This window comes from Neovison vison, chromosome 12 (genome assembly GCF_020171115.1).
Source record: "Neovison vison isolate M4711 chromosome 12, ASM_NN_V1, whole genome shotgun sequence".
NCBI lineage: Eukaryota > Metazoa > Chordata > Mammalia > Carnivora > Mustelidae > Neogale > Neogale vison.
In genome coordinates, this window is record NC_058102.1 from 106045725 (window position 1) to 106069705 (window position 23981).

Consider the following 23981-nt stretch of genomic DNA (forward strand, 5'->3'; position numbering starts at 1 on the left):
TCCAGCGCGGGCGGCTGCAGCCGGGGCGCCAAGCCATGGGGAGCCCCCGGGCCGCGCTGCTCCTGCTGCTCCTGCGCCCGGTCAAGCTGCTGCGGAGGCGCTTCCGGCTGCTGCTGGCGCTCGCCCTGGTGTCCGTGGGGCTCTGGACTCTTTATCTGGAACTGGTGGCGTCGGCCCAGGTCGGCGGAAACCCCCTGAACCGGAGTAAGTGAGCGCCGGGGGCACGGGAAGGGCGCGGAGGTGGGAGGAGGCAGGACCGGTGGCTCCCGGGTTGCGGAGACCCGCCTCATCCTCAGGCCCGATTTCCAACTCCTTTTCGTCTCCAGGTGCCCGGCGCCGCCCCGCTGCCTACTCCGGGAAGAGAAGGGGGGCGTGGGGGCCGGTCGCCGAGTTCGGAAACCGGGCCTGCCCGCGAGGCCGTGTGGGGCCAGGGCATCCTCGGGGCTGCTGGCTGCTCCCCTCGGAGGACCGCGTGGAGAGAGGCTCCCACCCGCGGAAATGCGGGCGGAGACGCGGGGCACCTCCCGCACGCTAGACTTGCAGCCCCCACCCCCACCCCCAGCAAGGGAAACGCGCGGTCCAGGCGTGGGCTGGGGGTCCGTGCCCAGGGTGCTCTCGGCCGTGTGCCCCCCGAGGAGGCGCGCTCCGGTTAGCGCGGCCCAAACTTTTCTCTGTGGCTCGCTCCGTTTCCTCTCCCGCTGCGCTTTCTGCGGTTCTTTATTTTAACCATTCCTCCGAGAGTCCCCACACCTCCCCCTTCCTCTGCGCCACTACCCGCCACCCGGTCCCTTCCTCTTCCTCACTGAGCCGGGCCCCTCTCCTAGTCCTGACCACCCCTCCAGCTAGTTATCCGAAGCTCCTTTTGGAACTCTTCGGAACGTACTGAATTCACCAGACCCTGGGCATGGAGACAATGGACGGCACAGTGCACCAGTTAGTGGCTACATCCCTACTTCTTTTAACGTAGCCAGAGCCACTTATTTTTCTGTGCCTCAGTTTCCTGCTAAGACATGGGAGGGAACGGTCTCTTTCTCGTTTTCCTTCAACAGCTATGGCTGTCCGACGTCATTTTCAGTTTACTGTTGATGGAGCTAACAAAGTAAAATTTCAAGAGTGTCAGGGACTGTAAAAGGTCAACAATAGCAGGAAAAAGTGGAGAAGCTCCCAGAGAGGAGGCTCCCTGCCCAAGCCTGACTGAGTGGAGGTTCATAGTTGGAGCACGTTGTCTCCCATGCCTTCACTTCCCACTTTGAGGAAATTCTGAAGGTATATGCGGTGATGAAATTGCTGGTGAGAAGATGCTTTGACATGTCCTCCTGTCAACTGCTCTGCCCAGAGTTGGGTGTGGTGCCTTGTCTCCTCCTGTGGCCAAAGGGAGGGAATTACTAGGGTCAGTAATTTTGCTGGTTTAGGGTAGAGACATATACTTATGGCAGAACCTCTCTGTTGAAGTAATTCTGGCTTTAATTAGGGAGAGTGGGGTGCCAGTCCTGGTTCTGCCACTAACGAGTTGGAGGAGCAAAGGCAAAATGGCAGCTTCTCAGGTGGAAGGAGCAAGTTGGGCTAAATGATCTCTAAGGTCCCTCTGAGTCTGGATGCTTAGGTTGTGTGATTTCACCTCTTGGGCTTTTCCGGGGCCAGAGAGCTCGAGGAGGGCTTTGCTTAGCCACAGCTCCACAGCTCCAAATAGGAGAGTTCTTCCTTATGGTGACCAAAACTCGCCTTCCCATAGCTAGTTCTTCCCTCCCCTGAGCCTTGAAAGACAGTGCTCTTCCATACTGTGGCCGCTCAGCCCCTTGGAGTGTGTGCAGGTGGGGACTCCCTTCTCTCCTCCTTGGGACACCCCTTCTCAAGGTGACCACCATTTTGTTAATGTGGTAGCCAGTGGGATCCTCTGCATAGATTAAAAACAGAGGAAAGCAGTTGCTTTGTGATCCTGAAATTAGTGATGTTTCTTCTTCCTCCCACCCGCACCCCAACACACTTTCCCTTTACCTCAAGTGTGCTTTTTCCTCAGAGACCAGAACCAGTTTGCCATCATCATAATCTCACACTCTGGCTCCTACCCTGACTCCTGTTGGCTATCTCATCCTTAGCTATCAGTTTGTGGGGCTGTTTGGTTTCCCTTCTAGATGAATCTTAACTCTGACTGGGTTTCCATATTCTGTCTTTTTCCAAACTGACCCTTCTCCAGAAAGATGTTCCCAGCTTCCAGTTCCAGCAATGTCTTTGTTTGTCTAATCATCATTTTTAATGAGAGCCCAGGCCTGGACGCTGATGGGTCTTTCGTTTGCTTGTCTCAGCCTCCTAAAAACCCCGAAACCATCTACTCTGCAGGGTGACTTTTAGTGCTGGGCTGTCTCATTGTATTCTACTCTTGCCTGGATTTCCTTTTGGAATGAGATTTAGACAGTGGCTGTGGTTTCTGGCTCCTTGTCTCCCATCCTTCTTTATTTTCAAGAAGCCCAGACATCTTTCATCGAAGTCCTCTCCTGTCCTATAGGTCTTACTCCCAGCTCAGAGCTGTTTCTCTGGAGGGAGAGCAGGGGAGGAGGAATTAAAGAATAGAGGTAAGGAAAGGCTTCCTGGCCTTTCCTTTACACCCCGACATACCAACAGCAACCAGGCAATAGAACTTTCCCTCCCAGTACTGTACCCGTGGCCTTGACCACAGCAGCCAGAGTCCCAGCTTGGCTCTGCTTCCCAGCAAGCCACCCTGCCTCCTCTCCCTAGTAGTCCCTGCCAACTCACTCTGCCATCAGCCTTCCTGTCATCTGTAAGGCCGGGAAGGGAGGGAACCTTTCATTTGCCTGTCCCTGGATGACGGGTACATTGATCTGATGCTGGAAGAAGTGTATGGAGAAATGGCAGTCCCAAACTCCAGGGTGGTAAAGTAATGACAGGGGGAGCAAACTTCCTGCTTCATCTCCATGGAATAACCCAGTAGTTTAAGATATGGATGATGTGTAGTTTGGGTTCTGTATGTAGAAGGAGATACAACCACAACTGAGTAACCTCAGAGAAAAACAACCCAAATCTTTAACAGATAGAAAATGGGTCCCTTGGACAAAAGAATCAGAACTATTCACTCACTCACTTAAACAAATATTTATTGAGCACATACCTTGAGCAAAGCCTTGTGCTAGGTCACTTCGATATAATGGTGAGCAGATTATGTTGTCTGCCCCTCAGCAGCTTTCTCTCTGGGAGGGGAGTAGAGGTACGTGTATAAAAATAACTGTAATATGGAACAGTCATTAAGTTTTACAACTGGGGACACTAGGTGTTGCTGTGACACTCCTGGAAATGGGATACGGCTCTTCCAACTAATATTTCATGCAAATGGTGACATTTCAGGAGAGCTTGAGAAGTTGGTAAGATTTTAATGGATTTGGAAAAAGAAGGCTATTCCAGGCAGAAGGCAGTATAAACAAAGACCAGGGAAAAGTTAGTGTTTGGGAATGTTGAGCATCTGGGTTTGATGAAGCGGAGAGTAGGAGGGAGGAGATAGGATGGCGCTGTATTATGAAAGACTTTGAAAGCAACCTTCAAGACTGACATTTATTCAGTAGATAAGAGAAGGCAGTTTGGGAATAGGGTAGGTAACCTTGTAGAATGGAGCCAGCCAGGATCAAGCAGTTTTGCGATACTTTGGCCTGGAGGATGCCTAAACAGGGCTCTGAAGGTCCCTTGCTGTGGCTGGCACAAGCCCTTTAGCTGCTGAGTCATGAAGCTCTCCTGGGGGCAGGTCAGGGTGGTCAGGGGCATTCAGAGGGCTTGGGGCAGTCACTCTATGCCAGCATGTTCAGAAGTCTTTTGGTAGTTGAATAACTAGTACAGCCATACTGAAGTGTACCCGCTGAGAAGCAGCCCTGGGAACAGACTATTGTTGGAAGTTAAAGACTCTCCATCCTGGCAGGTTTTAACAAGTTATACCCATTTGTTCAGATTGGATTAGCTAAATCCTGCCCGGGGCCAGAGGTCTGGACCAAAATGGTTTCTAGGTTCTTTGCTCTATAATTGACCTACTGCTGGGACCAACTTGGTGCTGGAGCCAAGAGATTGCGTTCGGGCCCAGAGCCAGGACAGAATGATAGCATGCAGTGGCCCCTTTCTAGATCTCGCAAGGCTGGTTCCGGCGTGTCCCTGTTTCTCAGTGTCAGGTTTACCCGCTGAACCCTAGAGTGTCCTCAGGCTCAGGAATGAATTGACTTTTGCTGCATTACATCTGTAACACACCTTCCAGGTTGGCCCCTGTAACTTTCGATGGACTCCTTAGTGGGCGGAGTGGGGCATACCCACCAAAGGCAGCCAGGCACCTCACCTCCTGGGGTCACCACATCACGCTGGTTTGGAAAGGATACAGACCCTTCCTAGCAGAGGTAGGAGTCTGAGCCACAGGCAGAGAGAGAGGGAGAGCAAGTCAGACAGATGTGTGGGCAGAGTGGGGCTGGTGTGACTTAGGGCCGACCCTCAGAGCAGATGTGAGTGTTGGAGAGGAGCACACCTCCTTCTGTGCTCCATGTGGCTAGGGACCATGTCTCCTCTCCCCCTCCTTCCCTTGGAGCCTCGGTTCCTGTGTCCTACTTAACGCCCCTTTTTCTGCTGCCACCCTGGGCACCTGGCTGCTGTGTGTATATTCAGATCAGTATTCCACTCTGGGCACACACTAGGTGCTTGACTAAATACCTCCTCGTTATGGATGGTAAGCTCTGAATTTCCAAGCACCTGATATTTTCCACTGGCAGATACTTTATCAGGGACCTATCCAAGAATAGAACCTAGGAATTCTTGTTCCTTGTAGTGTAGCACATATAAGCAACAATAGCCTTTCCACACATATGCAAAGGGTAAGAATTAAGCCATCAATGCCTTTTTACATAAGTGTATTTTCTTTGGACCCAGGACCAGCTGGACCCAGAATGCCATGTGTGACAGGGAGTAGGAGACCTTACCCAGACTTGGCATCTCCTTTCCCTGGTCTCTTCCGTTCTCCTTCTGATGTGGCCAGGACAGCTGTAGGAGCACACCTTGCCATCTACCCTGCCCACACCCCCTGGGGGCCCTTGGTCTGGAATCGAGGACCCTGCTCCTCCCTGCTCCTCCACCCCATACGCCTGCAGAGGCTTCTTAACGCTCCCTGTACCGGGAGTTGTTCAGACGCCCTGCCTGGGTAGAACTGCTTCAGAGCACCAGGTCTTTGAAACAACCACTTTTGTGCTGGTTTTAGGAGCTGCTGTTGCTCGCACTGCAGTAATTTTCCAGGCCACGGAGCCTGCTGGTCTTGCCCTCTAGAGCTGAGAGCTTTATGGAGCAGAGCGGAGCAGCCGCCATAGCGGAGTTTGCTTTGGAAGGGGGCCTAGAGGCTGTTCTTGGAGCCTAGTTCTCTACCAAGTTCCACCGGTCTCAAAATCTACCGTTTTTATGTTCCACGAATACTTGCCTTATATCCAAGGATGGTAAGGTCAGCTCACCAGGCCAGCTCTGTAGTTTGCTTTCAGAGCCCTCTCACCTTGTGATCCACAATTAATAGATTTCTGTGTTACCCGATATTAAAAAAAAAATACTACTGGAGGAGGTGAGAAAAGTTGGGAGGGTGTATATAAAGGGCGTTGGGCTGGGTATGTTATATATTCTGAGCAAAGCATGATGGATAGCTCCTTAAATTTTGCAGACTTTTAGGTTCTAACAAGTGCTGCTTTCAGTGTTACAAGTATCCATGAGACAAGCAAAAATGAATATTATTTTTATCCTTGTGATATTTTTGTATGTGATTTATTTTTTATGCTAATTTTTTAAAAACTACTAACCAACTTTTTTAGAAAGTAAAGCCACAAATTATCCTAAAGGTCCCTGGCTGTATGTGGGTTTTATTTTGTTTTTTGTAACTTTTCTTTGAAATATCTGGTGTTTAGAAAAGTGCACATATGAGTGTACCGCTTGAATTATCAGAAACTGAACATACGTGTGTAATGAGCGCCCCAATGAAGAAATGGAACATTGCCAGCACCCAGCAGCCCCCGTTAAATTCCCTTTCAGTCACTACCCTTAGGACAGATATGCTTTACCTATTTTTATACTTCTTGTATTAAAATACATGCTTTATTTTAAAGTTGATATTTATCATTATAAAAATAATGCATGTTCATTATACCAGATGACAGCTTCATAGCTGGACCACATTAACCCCTGTAAAATTACATTTTTGTGCTGTGGATACCCACAAATAACTGATAGAATAGCTTAAGGAGTAGGTAGTGAAGACCCAGGACCTAAAAGCTCTGAGATAGAGCCCTGTGAAATTCTCCATTAGAATTGCTACCAGGGTGGGGTTGAGAAGCATTGCTTATCATGTGTGTGAGAACTGTCCAAAAAGGCTTCTCTGGTCTTGATTTTAGAAATAGCTGTGCTTCTTTTGAGCAATTTGTTTAAATTTTTATTGACCATGGTAAATTGTATAACTACCAGGTTTTTCCCCTTTGTATTGGTTACTAGAAAGCTTTAGAATTCAGTTTTTGGTTCATCTGGAAAAAAATGTAAAAGGCTTTATGATCTGCCTCTTGGTATTAATTTTATGCCTCCCATATCTTTATTCTGCCCCTCCCCCCACAATGACTTCCAGCTTATGTCATTTTACATTCTTTATCAGAGCAAATCAAGGCATAAAAGAAATCAGTAGAAATGCTATGGTATATATAAAAGTATGAAGAAGAAATTAAAAATCACCTATAATCCCACTACTTTGACCTAGGGATTGTTTGAAAGAAAAATAATAAGTATAATAAGCTGTGATCACCAGATGCTGGATTCTGGAATACTTTAAACTAGAATTCTGGAGGAAAAAAAGCCAAAAAATAATATTCCCAGTCTTTTTTTTTTTCTTTTGGTTTTTAGTTTATTTAGGTGTCCGAGTCAAATGGCATTCAAAAATAAATTCTCACCTCTTTATGAGGATCATTAAAAACTTAGAATTTACTAGACAGATGTTGGGGCCTGAGCCAGTGTCATTGAGAACAGAGACATAAATACAAGGAAAATTCAGTAAAGCTTGGGGAAGCCCATGACCACTGATCAGGTAAGTGAGGGCACTGGTCCAGAAGGCCAGGAACCTCAAGTTGGTCATGTGGATTCCTGCCCTGCCAGGCCAGCAGTGAGACCATAAGCGTGAAGACCTGTAGTCCCCAAGCCTGTGTGTGGCTTATGTGCATAACGTCACACACATCAGAAAGCCAGCCCCTTTACTAACAGATGAGAAACCAGGCCCAGGGAAGAGATGTTATCTGCCTCCTCTACTAATTTCTTTTAAATTGAATTCTTGTGGTGCCTAGCAGGGTCTAGGCGCTCATCCTACCCTATCCCAGATAGAATTGTGCTTAACAGTATCAGGACCTGGGAAAAGGGCCCACGGATGGGAAGAAGAGAAAGAAAAGTGGGGGTGGGAAGAGAGAAGCGATGCTGCAAACAGACCGAGGATGTTATCTGTCGATGCCCAGAAGCTGCATGATGTGTATTTTTCCATTTTTATTTATTTTGCAAATCCTGAGTGGCCACAGAGGTGATTAATTTTCAAACTAAAAATGTTCATGGAGCATTTACTTGCTTGTGGGGGACTCTGTGGGGTAAAAAGTGTTGATGGTTCCTGGAAAAAATGATGGACTTCGAAGACAAGGCAGGGCTCAAATCCAAGCTCAGTTACTCACTGGTTGCAGGACTTGACTTAGCCCTTTTCAAGACTCAGATGCTTCTTCTGGGTAAGGGGAGGGGGTAGGTTGGGTTATAATGCCCGCCCTGTAGAGCTTTTCTTATGATTTTGTAAGATGTAGTGAGCCTAACACATATTAGGTGCCCAATTAGATTTAACATAAGCCTTGCACATATTAAGAGCTCAGTGAATGTTGGTTCCCATCTCTGCCCCCTGTGAGTTTACAGTCTGGTAGGAATTGGAAAATGGCCGGACAGGAAGGAGGGGATAGATACATTCTTCAGCTAGCCCTTTGCCAGTGTCTCTTCGGCTCGCAGTCCGTGACACAGCTGTGCCCTGTCCTCAGCAGTCCCCATCTATGTCCAGCACCTGCCAGCAAATACATGGTCTTTAACCACCTTTTTTCTTTGATATTCAGCACTGCCTCCATCTTTCTGTCCCCATCCCAGGGAAAGATTTGCATTAGGGGGAGCGAGGGGTGGATCGGAAATCAAGGATTTTGCTGAGAATGACAGATCTGTTGGGGAAGAGCTCTGTGCTTGGGAAGTGGGAGCCGGTCCCTCTGCTGTGTACCCTGAGCACACTCTGAGCATTTCTGGAACGGGAAGGCAGAAACACTGGGCACACATCTTTGTTTAAATCCTAGCTTTGTAATGGACTTATTGAGGGTCCTTGGGCAAGTGCCTTTTCTTGTGAGGGTTTCAGTTTCATAATCTTTGGAAGGAGACGCCTCTCTCAGGAGTAGGTTTGGAATCTCTGCAGTGTCACTGAGATGTCAAGGGGACAGTCAGTCTTGGCCATTCTGGCACTGGTCTTTCATGACTCAGTTGCCTTGAACTGAGAGGTGGCAGCTATCCCAGGGCTTCTGGCTACTTGGTCTCCAAGGTCATTTCTGACAACGTGGTCTCCATACAAGCAGTTGGCCTCAAAGATTAAAGGCCTCTCTGCTGAGATCTTCTTACAAATCCTCTGATCCACTCCTTTCCACCCTGCCTGCCAACCTGGGTTCAAATGGAAGCATGCAGGCATGTGTACATACACACCCTCCTGTCCCAAACAGCTGGTCTCCTGACCACACACCACCACCTATGACTCAAAGATTGGCAGGAGGAGTGAGGACATTGAGGATTTCTTCACGCACCAGGGACTAATTGTTAATGGAGCATCCCAATTCTTGGTTGTCCTTTTTGTTCCAGCCAAGTTGAGGGCCTAGAAAAAGGGAGAGGACAATGGGGAACAGATCTCAGGTGAACAGCTTCCAGAAGGCAGGGAAATGTACAGCACAATGAAGGGGAGAAGTTGGGTGGGAGAAAGACATTATCCCATTTTCGCAGTTGATTCAATGACTATATTTTTCAAAGATAAAAGTTTTTTTTAAAAAGATTTAATTTATTTATTTGACAGATAGAGATCACAAGTAGGCAGAGAGGCAGGCAGAGAGAGATAGAGAAGCAGGCTCCCCACTGAGCAGAGAGCCCGATGTGGGACTCAATCCCAGGACCCTGGGATCATGACCTGAGCCGAAGGCAGAGGCTTAACCCACTGAGCCACCCAGGCGCCCCCAAAGATATAAGTTTTATCTGGTTCAGTTTTACATTTGGTTCCTTTTAACATACTACTTAGAAACTACATTGTTCTTCTGTTTATAATAACAAAAAATTAATGTAATTAAGTAATTAAAATTAATTGACATAAAATTAATGTAAAACATTTATTTTTTTTCTAATCTATTATCTAAAATTGTTGGTTGCCCCAGACTAAGAGGCTGCTAAAGTGTTAGTGTCTGCTTGATGCTCTGACATTCAGTTCTTTTTTTTTTAAAGATATTTATTTATTTATTTATTTGACACAGAGAGAGAGAGAGAGAGAGAGAGAGATCACAAGTAGGCAGAGCAGCAGGCAGAGAGGGGGAAGCAGGCTCCCTGCTGAGCAGAGAGCCTGATGGAGGGCTCCATCCTAGGACCCCGCGACCATGACCTGAGCCGAAGGCAGAGACTTAACCCACTGAGTCACCCAGGTGCTCCTGACATTCAGTTCTTTTTTTAAAAGTAAACTCTACACCCAACATGCAGCTCGAACTCACAACCCCAAGATCAAGAGCTGGATGCTCTACTGACTGAACCAACCAGGAGCCCCTCACTCCTTTATATTCTGGTTCCTGGAGATTTCCAGAAAAAGACGTTTGTTGTATTTTGTCCAGCCTTTCTTAGTATTTCACTGTATTTCCCAGAAGGAAGTCCTTTGGCTTGAATGTTTAAGACCAAATTTCCAGCCCCACTAGCCTGTAATTATTGGGAGTTGTGTGTGTAAGCAAAGGTGAATGTTCCCATTTGAGGAATCTAGCAGAAGCTAGGTAAACATTGAGGGAATGCCAGTCCTGTAGCACAGAGTCTCACATGGTCTGAAGATGCAGTTGGGACAATGGTTGTGACATGATTGTGTTGTCTCCAAGTGACAGGCTGCTGAGGTTGGATTTGGTGTGGGGTGACATACGGTCTTTTTGTTTTGTTTTGCTTTTAAAGATTTTATTTATTTATTTCATAGAGATCACAAGTAGGCAGAGAGGCAGCAGAGAGAGCAGGGGAAGCAGGCTTCCCGCGGAGCAGAGAATCTGATTCGGGGCTCGATCCCAGGACCCTGAGATCATGACCTGAGCTGAAGGCAGAGGCTTAGCTTAACCCACTGAACAACGCAGGTGCTCCCAACATAACGTTATTTATTTTTATTTGTTTATTTTTAAAAGATTTTATTTATTTATTTGACAGAGACACATACAGCGAGAGAGGGAACATAAACAGGGAGTGGGAGAAGGAGAAGCAGGCTTCCCATGGGGCAGGGAGCCCGATGTGGGGCTTGATCCCAGGACCCAGAGACCATGACCTGAGCCGAAGGCAGATGCCTAACAACTGAGCCACCCAAGCGGCCCACAACATACATTTTTTTATAGCAGGGATTTGATATGATGAAGGCAGTGTTTTCTTATTTTTCATCCACTGACTTGACTTTGATTCTTCAGACACTTGTTGAATACCTTTTACATCCTAGGAACTGTGGCTCTAGGTCAATGAATCCGTTGGAAGCTTGCAGGACAGCGTGGAGATAGTGGGGGCACTCAGGTACTTATCATAGTGACCTAAAGTGTAGGCAGCGAGTGTCTAGCTGAGAAGAGTGACAGAGAATCGCTGAGACCTGTCAAAGAAACAAGTGACAGAATTTGGTGGTAGAGTTGATGTAGAAGGTGACAGAATGTTGGTCGTGAGTTTCTCCCACGGTTCTGTCTACACTGCTGTGATCATTTTAATTAAGGGCAGCCCTGTACAGCCAGCATCACAAAAGATGTTCTCATGGAAAAAAAAAAGGGGCTTTCATGTATCTGTACAGCTTGCTCTCTGGGATTTAGATGTTGTGCTGTTTCTGAAGGACAATACAAAGGGACAGGAGACAGACACTCATTTATTCCACAAATATTCATTGCATGCTCGTTCTAGGTATTAGAATATTGAAGGGAACCAGAAATTCAAGGCTGTCATGGTGCTTACATTGCATGAAAAAAAGTAATAATAAACATGTAAACAAACATAAGAATTTCAGATGGTGATTAGTTCTTGGAAGGAAATGAAATGTGGTGATGGCACAAAATTTCTAGGCAGAGGGGTGAGAGGGAAGACTAGCTTAGAGAGTCAGGGGACTCTCTGAGAAGTGACTTACCTGAAATAGCTGACTAGGGGTAAAGGACATGATTAAGCCCAAAATGAGTGAGTACCTCAGGAGTTCAGAGAATGGGAACTGGGTAGAAGAGGGAAAAAATGTAGAACAGAGTCATTGCTCATTTTCAGGAGATGCTCTCCTGGCTACCGCCTCCCATTGTCCTGAAAACAATGTTCTCCTTCACCTCCCTGGCAGGAATAGGGTCAGCCTTAGACTCAGTTTTCACTGGGAGTCCCTGAGAAAGAGGGGCTAGCCAAAGGCTCTGTCTGGGCCTGAGGAGAAGTAATAGTTGTTGCTTTTCCTCATTACAAACTTGGATCCCAAAACCAGGAATGGAGGGGCAGAGGGTGTCCTAAGCACAGCACAGTTGGAATCCACCTCTGTTCCCCCTTCCCTCACGGATTTTTTTTTTTTCATACGTTCCATTAGTGCACTTATCAAAGTCTGCCTTCCATCAAAGTTATTTATGTCTGTGTTTGTCTTCCCCCATGGGATAGTGAATTTCTAGAGTGCTGGACCTGGGCATTTTTCTCCCTATGTCTCCCTAGTGCAGACGTTTTTAACCTTTTGTGGCTCATATACACTTGTAGAATCTGAAGAAGAAACTGGAAATTTGCACATAAATTTGCCTGCCCTCTTATCTGTTTTGCATGCTGTTTTGGGGAAGTACCCAGGCCCCTGACTCCCATCTGTGGATCCCTAGTCAGGAACCCTGCCTGAGTGATTTTCCCAACACCTGGTACACAGCTAAGTTCCCAGAGTTGTTTTTTTTTTTTTTTTTAAAGATTTTTATTTATTTATTTGACAGAGAGAGATCACAAGTAGACAGAGAAGCAGGCAGAGAGAGAGAGAGGAAGGGAAGCAGGCTCCCCGCCGAGCAGAGAGCCCGATGTGGGACTCGATCCCAGGACCCTGAAATCATGACCTGAGCCGAAGGCAGCGGCTTAATCCACTGAGCCACCCAGGCGCCCCTAAGTTCCCAGAGTTTGATTTGGGGGCATATGCCCAGGTAAATCCTGTTACTCTGGCTGCAGGGGGTGGATGTTGCGTGGGAGAGAGGCAAAAGCAGTCCAGAAGAGTGTGTACAGACCGGAAGTAGCCGTCCAGAGAGCAATCGCCTCACTGTTGCTTCTTGTCCCTGCAGAGTCAGAGTTGGTGTCTCCTTCCTCTCGGGCTGGTCTTCTCCCAGACTCTTGAAGTGCTGCTGTCCAGCCTCATGCTATTCCTTGGGCCTGCTTTTCAAAGCCCTGCCCATTCCTTCAGCCCCATCTTTTCCCTGAAGCCTTCCTCAGTTATTTCTGTGCCAGCTGACTTTACCCTTTCTGGAGCTTCTGTTGCACTTAAGTTGCCTGCAACTCACATGTTGGTATTTTGTTTTGTTATTTTATTTTGTTTTATTTATTTATTAGAGAGAGAGAGAGAGAGGCAGGTGGGGAGGGGCAGAATCTTGAACGGTCTACACGCCCAGCATGGAGCGGGACACGGGGCTCTATCTCCCGACCCTGAGATAGTGACCTTGAGCTGGAATCAGGAGTTGGGTGCTTAACGGGCTGAGCCACCCAGGTGCCCCTCTTTTGTTAGTTTAGATGTTTTCTTTTGTCTCTGCTTCATCCAGTTGGGCCTTATGTACTCCAGCTAGGGTTGTTAGAGAAGCCAAAGATGATGGGTCCCGAGGACCGGGTGATGGCGGTTTGCTCTACCCTCCCCGCAAGCATCGATGAAGTGCTTGGAAGAGGCAGGAGGTGAACTTGGAATTGAGTGGGCACAGGCTTTGTTGTGCCCACGTTTCTTCCATGTGGACACAGCCATCCCTTCTACCTTAATTCTGGAGGTTGCTGTTCTGTCTTCTGTGCCAACTGCTATTGTCTCCCCCCTCCCCCACCCAACTCCTTTTCTTCCTTTGTCGTAGCATCGCTGTCAGGAGCAGTCTCTGAAGGCGGACTGCCTGGGTTTGAATCCTAGCTTTGGTTCTCAGTAATTGGTGCTTTAGTGAACAGAGTACTAAGCTTCACGATGCCCCAGTTACTTGTCTGTGGAATGGGAACATTAATAGTTCTACCTTGTTGGATTTTTGTTGCGGCAGTTAAGTGAAATAAGACACACAAAGTACTTAGAACAGTTCTGAATATATAATGTTTAATAAATGTTAGCTGCTTGTTTTTATTATTGTCTTATTTTTAAAATTATTCTTGTTTTTTTAACCATTTAATCAGCCTTTAAAGCCCCTTTGTTTTTGTTGTTGTTTGTTTTGTTTTAAGATTTTATTTTTATTTATTTGGCAGAGAGAGGAGAGACAAGCAGGGGGGTGCAGCAGAGGGAGAAGTAAGCTCCCTGCTTAGCAAGGAGCCGAGTGTGAGACTCTGTCCTAGGACCCCAGCATCATGACCTGACCCCAGGTCTTTGCTTCAGGTGTCCCTGAAGCCCCTTTGTTTCTCTTTTGGTTTTGGGGAGCTATCCTTCGTATATTGTAGAGAATCCAGGGGCAGAATGGATCTCAGAGATTTTTAAATTCTGAGATGGAAAATACCTGTATTTCTTATTCCAGGCCGATGGCAGACATCTTCAGAACATGGAATTCTTCTACTAAGCCCAGAGGCAGTCTCAACGTCTTTCTCAACACAGCTCATCAGGCAGTGGCGAGTTGCCTCTTCAAGTGTAATCTGTTTGCTCAAACTCCGCGTTTCACCAATGCAGGGTGTAAGGCCTAGAGAGTTTAAGCAACCTGCCTACAGCACAGTGCTGGGCTCAGAATTCCTGAGGCCTGAGCAGTGCACTTGACTGGACACCATGTCACTCACCATTCTGCCACTGCTTGTCCCCATTTTGTTTGCTGAGGGTGCTTTCTTTTCATGTCTAAGTTTCATGACGTTTTTTTTTTCCTACCCATCCAAGCAGTCGGACAGTGTATGAAGCAGGCATATAACCCATTCTCAAGTTTATCTGTTCTTGCCAGTGAAGGAGTAGAAGTTACTGTCCCCTAGCTGGGGGTGGATCGTGGGCCCACCTCAGCTGCTGTGGGGGTGACTTGTGAGTTTTCTGAAATTTCTCTAGTGACTCTCTGCGTTGATATCAATAGCTGAGGGTAACCTGCAGAGAGGCTCTTGTTGATGCTGCATTTTCATATTGCAAAGGGCAGGCCAAGATGTAACATTTCTCATCCAGCAGGTCCTTTTGTTCCCCACACCCTCTCATCCTCAGAACAGCTCCTCTTGGAAAGGAATAAAGAGCTTCTTTAAAAGAAAAAAAAAAAAAGAAAAGAAAAATTCAGGGGCACCTGGATGGCTCAGTCGGTTAAACATCTGCCTTTGGCTCAGGTCATGATCCCAGGTCCTGGGATTGTCCTGCGTCAAATTCCCTGTGCAGCCAAGAGTCTGCTTCTCTTTCTCGCTGCTCATGCTCTCTCACTCTGTCTCTCTCAAGAGGTAAATAAAACCGGGGCGCCTGGGTGGCTCAGTGGGTTAAGCCGCTGCCTTCGGCTCAGGTCATGATCTCAGGGTCCTGGGATCGAGTCCCGTATCGGGCTCTCTGCTCAGCAGGGAGCCTGCTTCCCTCTCTCTCTCTCTCTGCCTGCCTCTCTGCCTACTTGTGATTTCTCTCTGTCAAATAAATAAATAAAATCTTAAAAAAAAAAAAAAAAAGAGGTAAATAAAACCTTAAAAAAAATCAAGGTAAATCAAGACTCTTGAAACATATAAATCATGATGAGATCCTTTGGTAAAAACTACATATTATTTTTTTTTAAGATTTTTTTAATTCATTTGACAGAGATGACAAGTAGGCAGAGAGACAGGCAGAGAGAGAGGACGGGAAGCAGGCTCCCCGCCCAGCAGAGAGCCTAATGCGGGGCTTAATCCCTGGACGCCTGGACCATGCCTGAGCCATAGGCAGAGGCTTTAACCCACTGAGCCACCCAGGCGCCCCCAAAAGTACATATTTTTAAAAGATTTTGTCATCTCCTTTATTCTCATCTCTGGAGAAAGATACAAGCTGATGAGGGCTAATGTTTTCGTAATCCTAGTCCTCATTAGCAAGTGGAAGTCTACTGCCAGCAATTCTGAGCAGGGAAATAAAATGGTTGACAAATTGAACATAAATTGCAAAGAGATAGTAGTAAGGGGGTTCAGAATGCATTTGGAAGCGTATAGAGAGGAGGTGAAAAAATTAATATTCAAGTTTGATTTAACCTGTTGAATAAGAATTCAACTTTGCTCTGATGCATGAAGGTTGGAAAAATATTTGCATAAGGAACATTCTATAATAGTGAAGCTTTAATTATGTTTCTCAGGAAATACCAACTGTCTGTCATGGGACAACATTTATCAAAGCAAGAGGTATTAAATTGGAAGTTGGTATTTACTTTGAGAAAAAGAAATGAGCATGATAAAGTGCCTAACAGACTTGTTGATATCAAAAATTAGCTTCAATGTCTGGGAAATGGCAATATATTGTAATATTTTTAGGGAAACAGTTATGAAATTTTTTAGTGTCCCTTACAGATCTAAAGCCGTTTTGTCAGTTTAGCAAGATAAACATCTATTGTACATAACTTGGTTTGCTCAAAATGATTATGCTTGGTATATTTAGAAATTGGAAAGCCTGAGAGGCAGGGGGTAAGAAAAAAACCCAAAGTTGTTTCTTCTAAAACCAAGAAAAAAAGCCCTCGAAATAAAGGTTGTTTTTCTATATTTTTCTGCCCCTGTCTGTCTCTAATAAGGTTTGGAAAGTTCCAGAGTAGTGAACACTTTCCCCAGCTGGCAGGGGTTTCATGATCCAATCATGTGAGGGAAGGAGTGGAAGGCGAGGGAGAACAATAGTACCTTGTTTTCACCAGGAACTTTTCTCCTGGGAACTTGGAGCAAGTTAGGCTGCGCCCACCTTTTAGGACCAGAGATTGTTATTTCTCCTGGAAGGAAGATTGCTCCTTTTGACCTGTCTGTGAAGGTGTCCTTTGCCGCCGTCTAAGGATGCGTATGGAGCAATGTTGGTGGGAAATGACATTCACCCAGCGTCGTGAGTGCTGGCGTTTACTTGGAAGACAGAAGGGGCAGCCTGCTGCCCACTTTATATAGAGAGAAAACCAAGCAAGAGGGGGCAAGGGGTATACACAAACCTATTAAGCCTGCTGAGGAAGGGCCTTCACTCAAGTGCGCTGGCTGTCAGGGTTGGGGGCTACGGGATGGCTCAGAAGCTAGCGGACCTCAGTAGGCAGTCTAGAATCTCTCTTGAGTAACTTAACTCTCACTGAGGGTATTTTGTTTCATGGCTGTGGCCCTCCCAAAGAACCCTGCCCTAGACCAGTGAGCTGGCATTCGTTGGACAGTCAAAGCTGGGGTAGAGAGAGCACACCTTGGAATCTAGTCATCAGCAGAACAAGGGGGCACCCTTGGTTGCCTGCAACTAGCCAGTGAGGGAGACAAAATGAGCAATTAAGGAAATGTGGAGGAGAGGGTCATTCTTCAAAGGAGGCTTTAAAAAATATATATATATATTTATTTATTTGAGAAAGAGCGAGAGTATGAGCAGGCAGAGGGGCAGAGAGAAGCACACTCCCCACTGGGCAGGGAGCCCAGTGCAGGTTTCAATCCCAGGACCCCCGGATCATGCAGGACCTGAGCTGAAGGCAGATGCTTAACTGAGCGCTCTTAGGAAGTCTTGATAAGGCAAAAGGTGAACAACAGTGTGAGGTGCAGATGAAAGATCCAGAGGGATGAGACTTGAGAGGAAACTAGTGTATTTGGCCAAGGAGCAGGGAGAGTCACTGGTGAACTACATGGTCAGTTGAGTTCTGTCATAACTGAAGGGGGAAGGTAGAAGCCAGGTTATAGAATCATTGAGTATTTGGGCTAGAAGAGAACTTGGATGTCTTTTTCTTTTAGGCACATGGTTAGGGCTAAGAACCTTGGGCTGGGAGTCAGGGCACCTGGATTCTAGTCTTGGTTATGATATGAACTGGTTCTGTGACTTTGAACAGGTCATTTCTGCCATCTGGGCCTCAATTTTCTTTTCCTTTCCTTTCTTTTTTTCCTTTTTCTTTTTTTTTTTTTTTAAGATTTTTATTTATTTATTTGACAGAGAGAGAGTACAAGCAGGGCGAGCAGTAGGCAGAGGGAGAAGCAGACTCTGCTGAGCAGAGAGCCCAGCGTGGGACTCCATCCCATGACCCTGGGATGATGACCTGAGCCGAAGGCAGACGCTTAACCGACTGAGCCACCCAGCTGCTTCAGGGCCTCAATTTTCTTACTTGTAAATGAGAAGGCTTGGTTCCTTGGTCTTTGAGGTCCCCTCTGGCTCCAGCATTATTTCCACAGAAAGTGGTATTCGCACCAGCACTGAGGATTCTGAGCTGGATGTGGCTAGAGAAAGACTGGAAAAAAGATTCAGAGAGATGCCTGGATTCAAATCCTGGCTCCCGTTGCTAGGTATGGTACCTTGCCTTCTCATTCAGTTAGCGCTGGGAATTGGGTCCTGGACCCAGCTTCTATCCCAGAGACCGATGTCCACCTCCACCTTCTTCTAGCATTCTCTCCTCCTCCACTGATTTTGGAAAGACAGGTTCCATAGATGGGGGGGGACAGTGAAGGAGAGGTTGAGTTGAGGTATGAGCCCAGGGGAATGATCGTTGGGGTCTCTGGGAAGCCTTTGGTTGGAGAATCTTAGTGACTTGGTGGGACATCTCTATGAGCCCTAGTGACCATGGTCATCTTTCCCATAGCCCTCCCACCTACTCTTCCTGTGTACTTCTGAGCTGCGGACCCCCTGCCCTTGCACTTCAGCCCAGGGTGAGAGGGACTTGTGCCCAGGGGTTGGGCCTGGGCTTAGCTGCTTTTTTTTTGGCAGCTCCAACCACAGGCTTCCTGAACAGACCGTCAGAAGCTGGGGGACCTAGAGGTGGGGGCAGTGAGTCATGGGCTCACGCTCTGCCTCAGGGAGGGAGTCCTCTCTAGAGGTACCCCTCCAGGAAGCAGACTCTCCCTCCAAAAGAAGGGGACTGATACATCTGGATTCTTCCTCACAGGGTCACTGACTTAGGTCAGCTAATTCGATGAGCACCCTTGTTGGGTTCAGTATAATGGGATTAATGATCCTGACCTCAGAAGGCTGTGGTGGCAGATTGAAAACCTGTCACACCTTAAACTTGCTGGAAGTTTGCTTTCCTTTCCTTGGTGTCCCTTGAGTAAAGAATAGGACCGGGTATACCCCATAGGTGCAGACATGGAGGAAAAGCAGAAGCAAAGCAAAAGTCAAGTCCCACATACATGGCTGTTTTTGCTTCCCCTGTTTCCCCAGTTCCAGCATGATGGGAAAGAGGGACTTGGCTCCGTGCTGCCTTCTCCTAACCCCTTGTTGTCCTGGGCCAGACAGGCTCCCAGTCATTACCTCACCGCAGGGCCTGGCCTGCCAGAGTGAGTGGTGGAACTGCCTGGGTGGAGAGCCGGAGGCTAATTTTAGACCAGGAGACTCCCTGCCAGCAGCTGTGGCTGGGCCCAGGCAGCTGGCCTGGGCCGCCTGTGGGGCGTTCTCAGTCTCCTTGCAGGGAGCCATGGGACACAACCCTCCAGGTCTGCTCTCCGGGCACATTCCTGCCTCTTCTTTGCTGCCGGGAAAGCCTAGGACACGGGTCCTCCGAATGTAGGGTTGGGCCTTGAAGCTGCCACTTTCTCCCAAGTCCTCTCGCAATAAGATATTTCTAGCTTTTATTCCTTTCCAGGTGATTGATATCGCGCCTCCACAGTGGGCTGGTGGCTTCTGAAAAGGGGCAGCTGGGGGCAATGGGTAGAAGAGCGTATCCCCAGACTGTCTTGGGTTGATAGATTAAATCCAGCCTCCCACTCAGCACCAAGTGAATGATGGGATTTAGGGCTCGTCAGCTTTTTTCTTACTGGTACACAGAGAAAGTGACAGGAAAGTATTTTTCTGTCCCGCGGGAGGGTAAAGAGATAAAGGTATTTGTGGATGAGTGCAGCCAGCCCTGGAGTTCCGCTGCCCCAGGACCCCAAGGGGTTGATACTGAGCACATCTGGTACCCATTTGAAGCTGGCTAGAAGGCCATGGTGCAGCAGGTAGGAAATGCATTCTGTCAGCAGCGTGCCAAGTCCTAGCCCCAGGACACACTGGAGACTGAAAAGAAACCCAGAAAGCATGGAAACTGTCCTCTCCTTACAGATGAGGAAACTGAGGTTCAGATAGGTTACCGACCTTGTTTAGGGTTTTGTGGCGAATAATCTTTGCAGTCAAGCTTAAGGGAGAGCGCTCACATCTTAGCCTGTGCACGCTGTGATGCAAGTGAGCTGTTGGGTTCAGTGAGCTGGCCTGGAGGCAGGGGCTGGGGTAATCTCTCTAAACTTCGACTTCCCATCTGTCAAATGGAACTCATTTTACTTGCTACTCCTTCTTGTGTAAACAGTTTGAATATGAATATAAAAGTACCGTATCACTGTAAAAAGTCGCATCTACTGAGAACGAATGCCATGCCAGCAGTATACTGCTCACCTCTTCCCTTCACCCCATCAAGACCTTATGACTGCTGTTTCACAGGGCCGTTTGCCTCCTTGCTCTCCGCACTCCTCCATTAACAAATCGTGTCTCCCTGCCTTCCCCGGGGTGTCCCACTTTGTCAGTGGCAGTCATTCCAGAGCTGAGATGCTACAAAGCATCTGTCCTCTCCCCACCCCGAGTGCAAGCAATGCCACTGTTGGTACATGCCAGGTTCCATGGTTATCTCTGGGGGCCATCACCCTCCGCTGAGAAGGTGGAGGCTTTGAAATCCTTTATTTATCCCCGTGGTTCTCAATCTGGCTACACATTTGAATCACCTGGGGAGCTTTAAGAACTATCCATACCAAGATGTCACCTCAAGTCAATCAATTAGATCTGAGAAGAGGGGGACCAAAGCATCAGCTTTCCAGGTGATTTTCATGGGTAGCCAAGGTTAAAACAAAACAAAACAAAACCAACAAAACCAAAACAAACAAACAAAAAAGTTAGGTCTGTGCTTGCTCTCCAGATGGGATGAGCTAAGAAATAAAGGATAATGAAGAGATAAAGAAGTACATGGCTAAGCAGTGACCCAGAATGCCCAGGGCCTCAGGTTGATCCAGGATTAGGCCAGTGAAGACTGGAAATGGGGCAAGTAACAGAGGAGGAAGGAGACAATGAAGGAGAAAGGAAAGAGGAGAAAGTGGGAAAAAATGCTTGGTGTTGGAGGATGCTATATTGCCCCCTATCATGACCCCCTATATTCCCAGTGATACCTGTTTCATGAGTTGTTTCACCCAATAAATATTTGATCATGTGGATTGTGTGAACTGCAGGAGATACAAAGAAGTGTCAGCTCCACCCTGTTGGTATTCCAAGAGCTACGATGTTCTTGCACAGGTGGATGTATGTATCAGAAATAATGCATTCCCTTAACAGTACTCTCTCCAGCATTCAGAAACTCTCTCACCTTGGGTAGAGCTTATTACACTTGTTTAGAGTCTGTCATGTAAGGGCAAGAAACATGTCTGTTTTTTGTCTTAGTCACCACTCTATCACCCAAAACCTAGCATTATGCCCACTTCAAAGAAAGCTCTCAACAGATTCCATATTTGTTTAATGAATCTGATTATCTGAAACAACTAAAGCAAGGTGAGCTGTAAGGGCATTGGTCACATGGTTATGTACTCAAGCGCCTGGTAGAAGTAAGAGAAATAAAATCTAGCTAGGAGAGGAAGACTTCGGGGGAGATGGGCTTTGAATTAGGACTTAAATGGTGCAAAGGGCTTAGATGGAGATAAAGGAGCTTGAAGATGGAGGGAGTGAGCAAGGATATGCCATGGGCATGAAGAGGAGCCTGGTCTGATAAAAAGAGGCTACTGTAGGGCGCCTGGGTGGTTCAGGGGGTTAAGCCGCTGCCTTCGGCTCAGGTCATGATCTCAGGGTCCTGGGATGGAATCCTGTATCGGGCTCTCTGCTCAGCAGGGAGCCTGCTTCCCCCTCTCTCTCTGCCTGCCTGTCTACTTGTGATCTTTATCTCTGTCAAAGAAATAAATAAATAAAATCTAAAAAAAAAAAAAAAAAAGAGGCTACTGTATTCCCTAGGGAAGGTGGGCAGGGAGAGGAAAGAGGTCCTCACAGTCCAAGGGCAGCTCAAGTTGAGAGAGAGGGAGGAAGGAACCAGCTGTGGGAAATGGGGACAGACTCAATAGATACATGAAGGATAGATGAATTACTTGATCATTTAAATAAATTTTCTGTCTTCATTTTGAGCCTAATTCTATAATATGAGCGATCAGCAAATTGAGACCCCTTGTGGCGGGTTGGTGTTTACAGGTGTTCCATCTAGAAACAAAAGATGTGAGGAATCCATGACCCAGAAATGAGTGAATAACCTCAGGATTCGCAGTCCCAGTGCCTCGGCTGGCAATAAACAATGACAGAGCAGTAGTTCTCAACCCTGGCTGCATACTGGGTTATCCCTGAAGCTTAAAAAAGAATTGACACAAAAGAGTGGAGGTTATACAAGTGTGTACATTTGTCAACACTCACAGGACCGTTCACTTAAAATGGGTACATTTTGTTGTATACAAATTATCCTTAAGCATAGTTAATTTTAAAACAAAACATACTGGAGGAGAAACTTCCAGGGGAACCAGTGCCAGCACAGGAAAACCCAAACTGTAATTGACAAATTGCTAGAAGCTCAGTGTGGACAAGTCTGAGAGTTAAAAACATCAAGGGAGAGATCTAATGCACAGCATAGTGATTATAGTCAACAGTACTGTGTCATAAACTTCAAAGTTACTAAGACTAGATCCTAATTGTTATCACCACAAAAAAATGATAATTATGTGGCACAACAGAGGTATTAGCTAACTGTGGTGGTAATCCTATTGCAGTATATAAGTGTATCAAAACAACACATTCTATGCTTTAAACTTACACAATGCGGGGCTCCTGGGTGGCTCAGGTGGTTAAGTGTCTGCCTTTGGTTCAGGTAATGATCTCAGGGTGCTGGGATCAAGCCCCCCACATCCAGCTCCCTGTTCAGCAGGGAACCTGCTTCTCCTTCTCCCTCTGTCTCCCCTGTACTTGTGCTCTCCCTCTCTCTCAAATGAAGAAATAAAATCTGTAAAAAAAAAAAAAAAAACCTTACACAATGTTGTAAGCCATTTATATCTCTAAAAAGAAAAAATTTCAGGGGGACCCATTCATAGGGGAGCCCTCCCACTTTTGTGTTTTACTTCTAGGAACTCTACCAGGTCCTCACAGTGGATACTGGAGAAAAATCCCCTTGTGCTTCTACCCTGGGGAAGAGAAAGGAACTACTAAATACTCCAGAGCAGTCTCTTCTTAACAAGGTCTGCCCTAAGAAGAAGCTATTTTACCAGGGCCTGACCTATCTAGGGGAAAAGAAATACCCAGCTCCAGCCTGCTTTAGTCATACTGTCCCACCTAAGGGCAAGGAGTGGGAATTGAGTAGCACCAGTGAAGGTCACAGTCCAGATGGACAGGTTCACCAAAAGACTGAGACCTAATCACAGGTCTGTAGAATACTTCCCCTTCCCCCACACCTACTGTCACATCCCTAAAGGCCTATTTACTGCAGTCCTCTCTACCGAATATATTATGTCTGCCTTTCAATAAAAATATCACAAGGCATACTAAAAAGCAAAAGCACAGTTTGAAAAGACTAAACCAACATTAGAACCAGAGTCAGATATGTGGAAATGTTGGAAGTATCAGACCAGTACCTTAAAAAAAATTTATGGTTAATATGCTGAGGGCTTTAATGGAAAAAGTAGACAACATGCAAAAACAGATGGATAACATAAGCAGAGAGATGGAAATTCTAAGACTGAAAAATTACAGAGATCAAAAACATGGCAGTGGAAATGAAGATGTCTTTTTTTTTTTTTTTTAAAGAGGGAGGTTGGGGAGGGGCAGAAGGAAAGAGAATCTTAAGCAGGCTCCATGTCCAGTGTGGGGCCCAACATGGGGTTCGATCTCACAACCCTGAGATCATGACGTAACCTGATATCAAGAGTTGGTTGCTTAACCTACTGAGCCACCCAGGCACCCCTGCAGAGTGCCTTTGATGGGTCATTAGTTGACTGGACATGACCAAAGAGAATCTCTGAGCTTGAGGATATGACAATAGAAACTTATAAAACTGAGAAGCAAACAAACAAATGAAGATTGAAAAAAAAAAAAAGAATAGACTATCAAAGAACCATGGGACAACTATGGAAGGTGTAACACATGCATAATATTCACCAGAAGAGAACAAGGAAAGAAAAGAGCCAAAGAGATATTTGAAGTATTAATGACTGATAATTTCCCCAAATTAATATCAGACATCGAATTACAGATCCAGGAAGCTTAGAGAACCGTATATAGGCCAAATGCCTCTCTACCCTAATCACATACCAATTTCAGAAAATCAAAGATAAAGGAAAAATCCCTGGCAGAAGTGGTGGGGGGCCCTTCTCACCTATAGGAGATCAAAGATAAGAATTGTTTGTCATCTCAAAAACCATGTAAGCAAGAAGGATGATGAGAAGTGTTTAAAGTGTTAAGTGAAAAAAAAAAA

At 46.5% G+C, this 23981-nt stretch overlaps 1 protein-coding gene across 1 annotated transcript in view; it reads left to right on the forward strand.

Annotated features, from left to right (window-relative positions):
* B4GALNT3 (beta-1,4-N-acetyl-galactosaminyltransferase 3) overlaps nucleotides 1-23981 on the forward strand; it is a 91452-nt gene continuing 67471 nt past the window's right edge. Inside the window, exon 1 of the mRNA XM_044226436.1 lies at nucleotides 1-204. Coding sequence (XP_044082371.1) covers nucleotides 36-204 — 169 coding nt within the window. The 5' untranslated portion in view covers nucleotides 1-35. The remainder of the gene's footprint in view (nucleotides 205-23981) is intronic.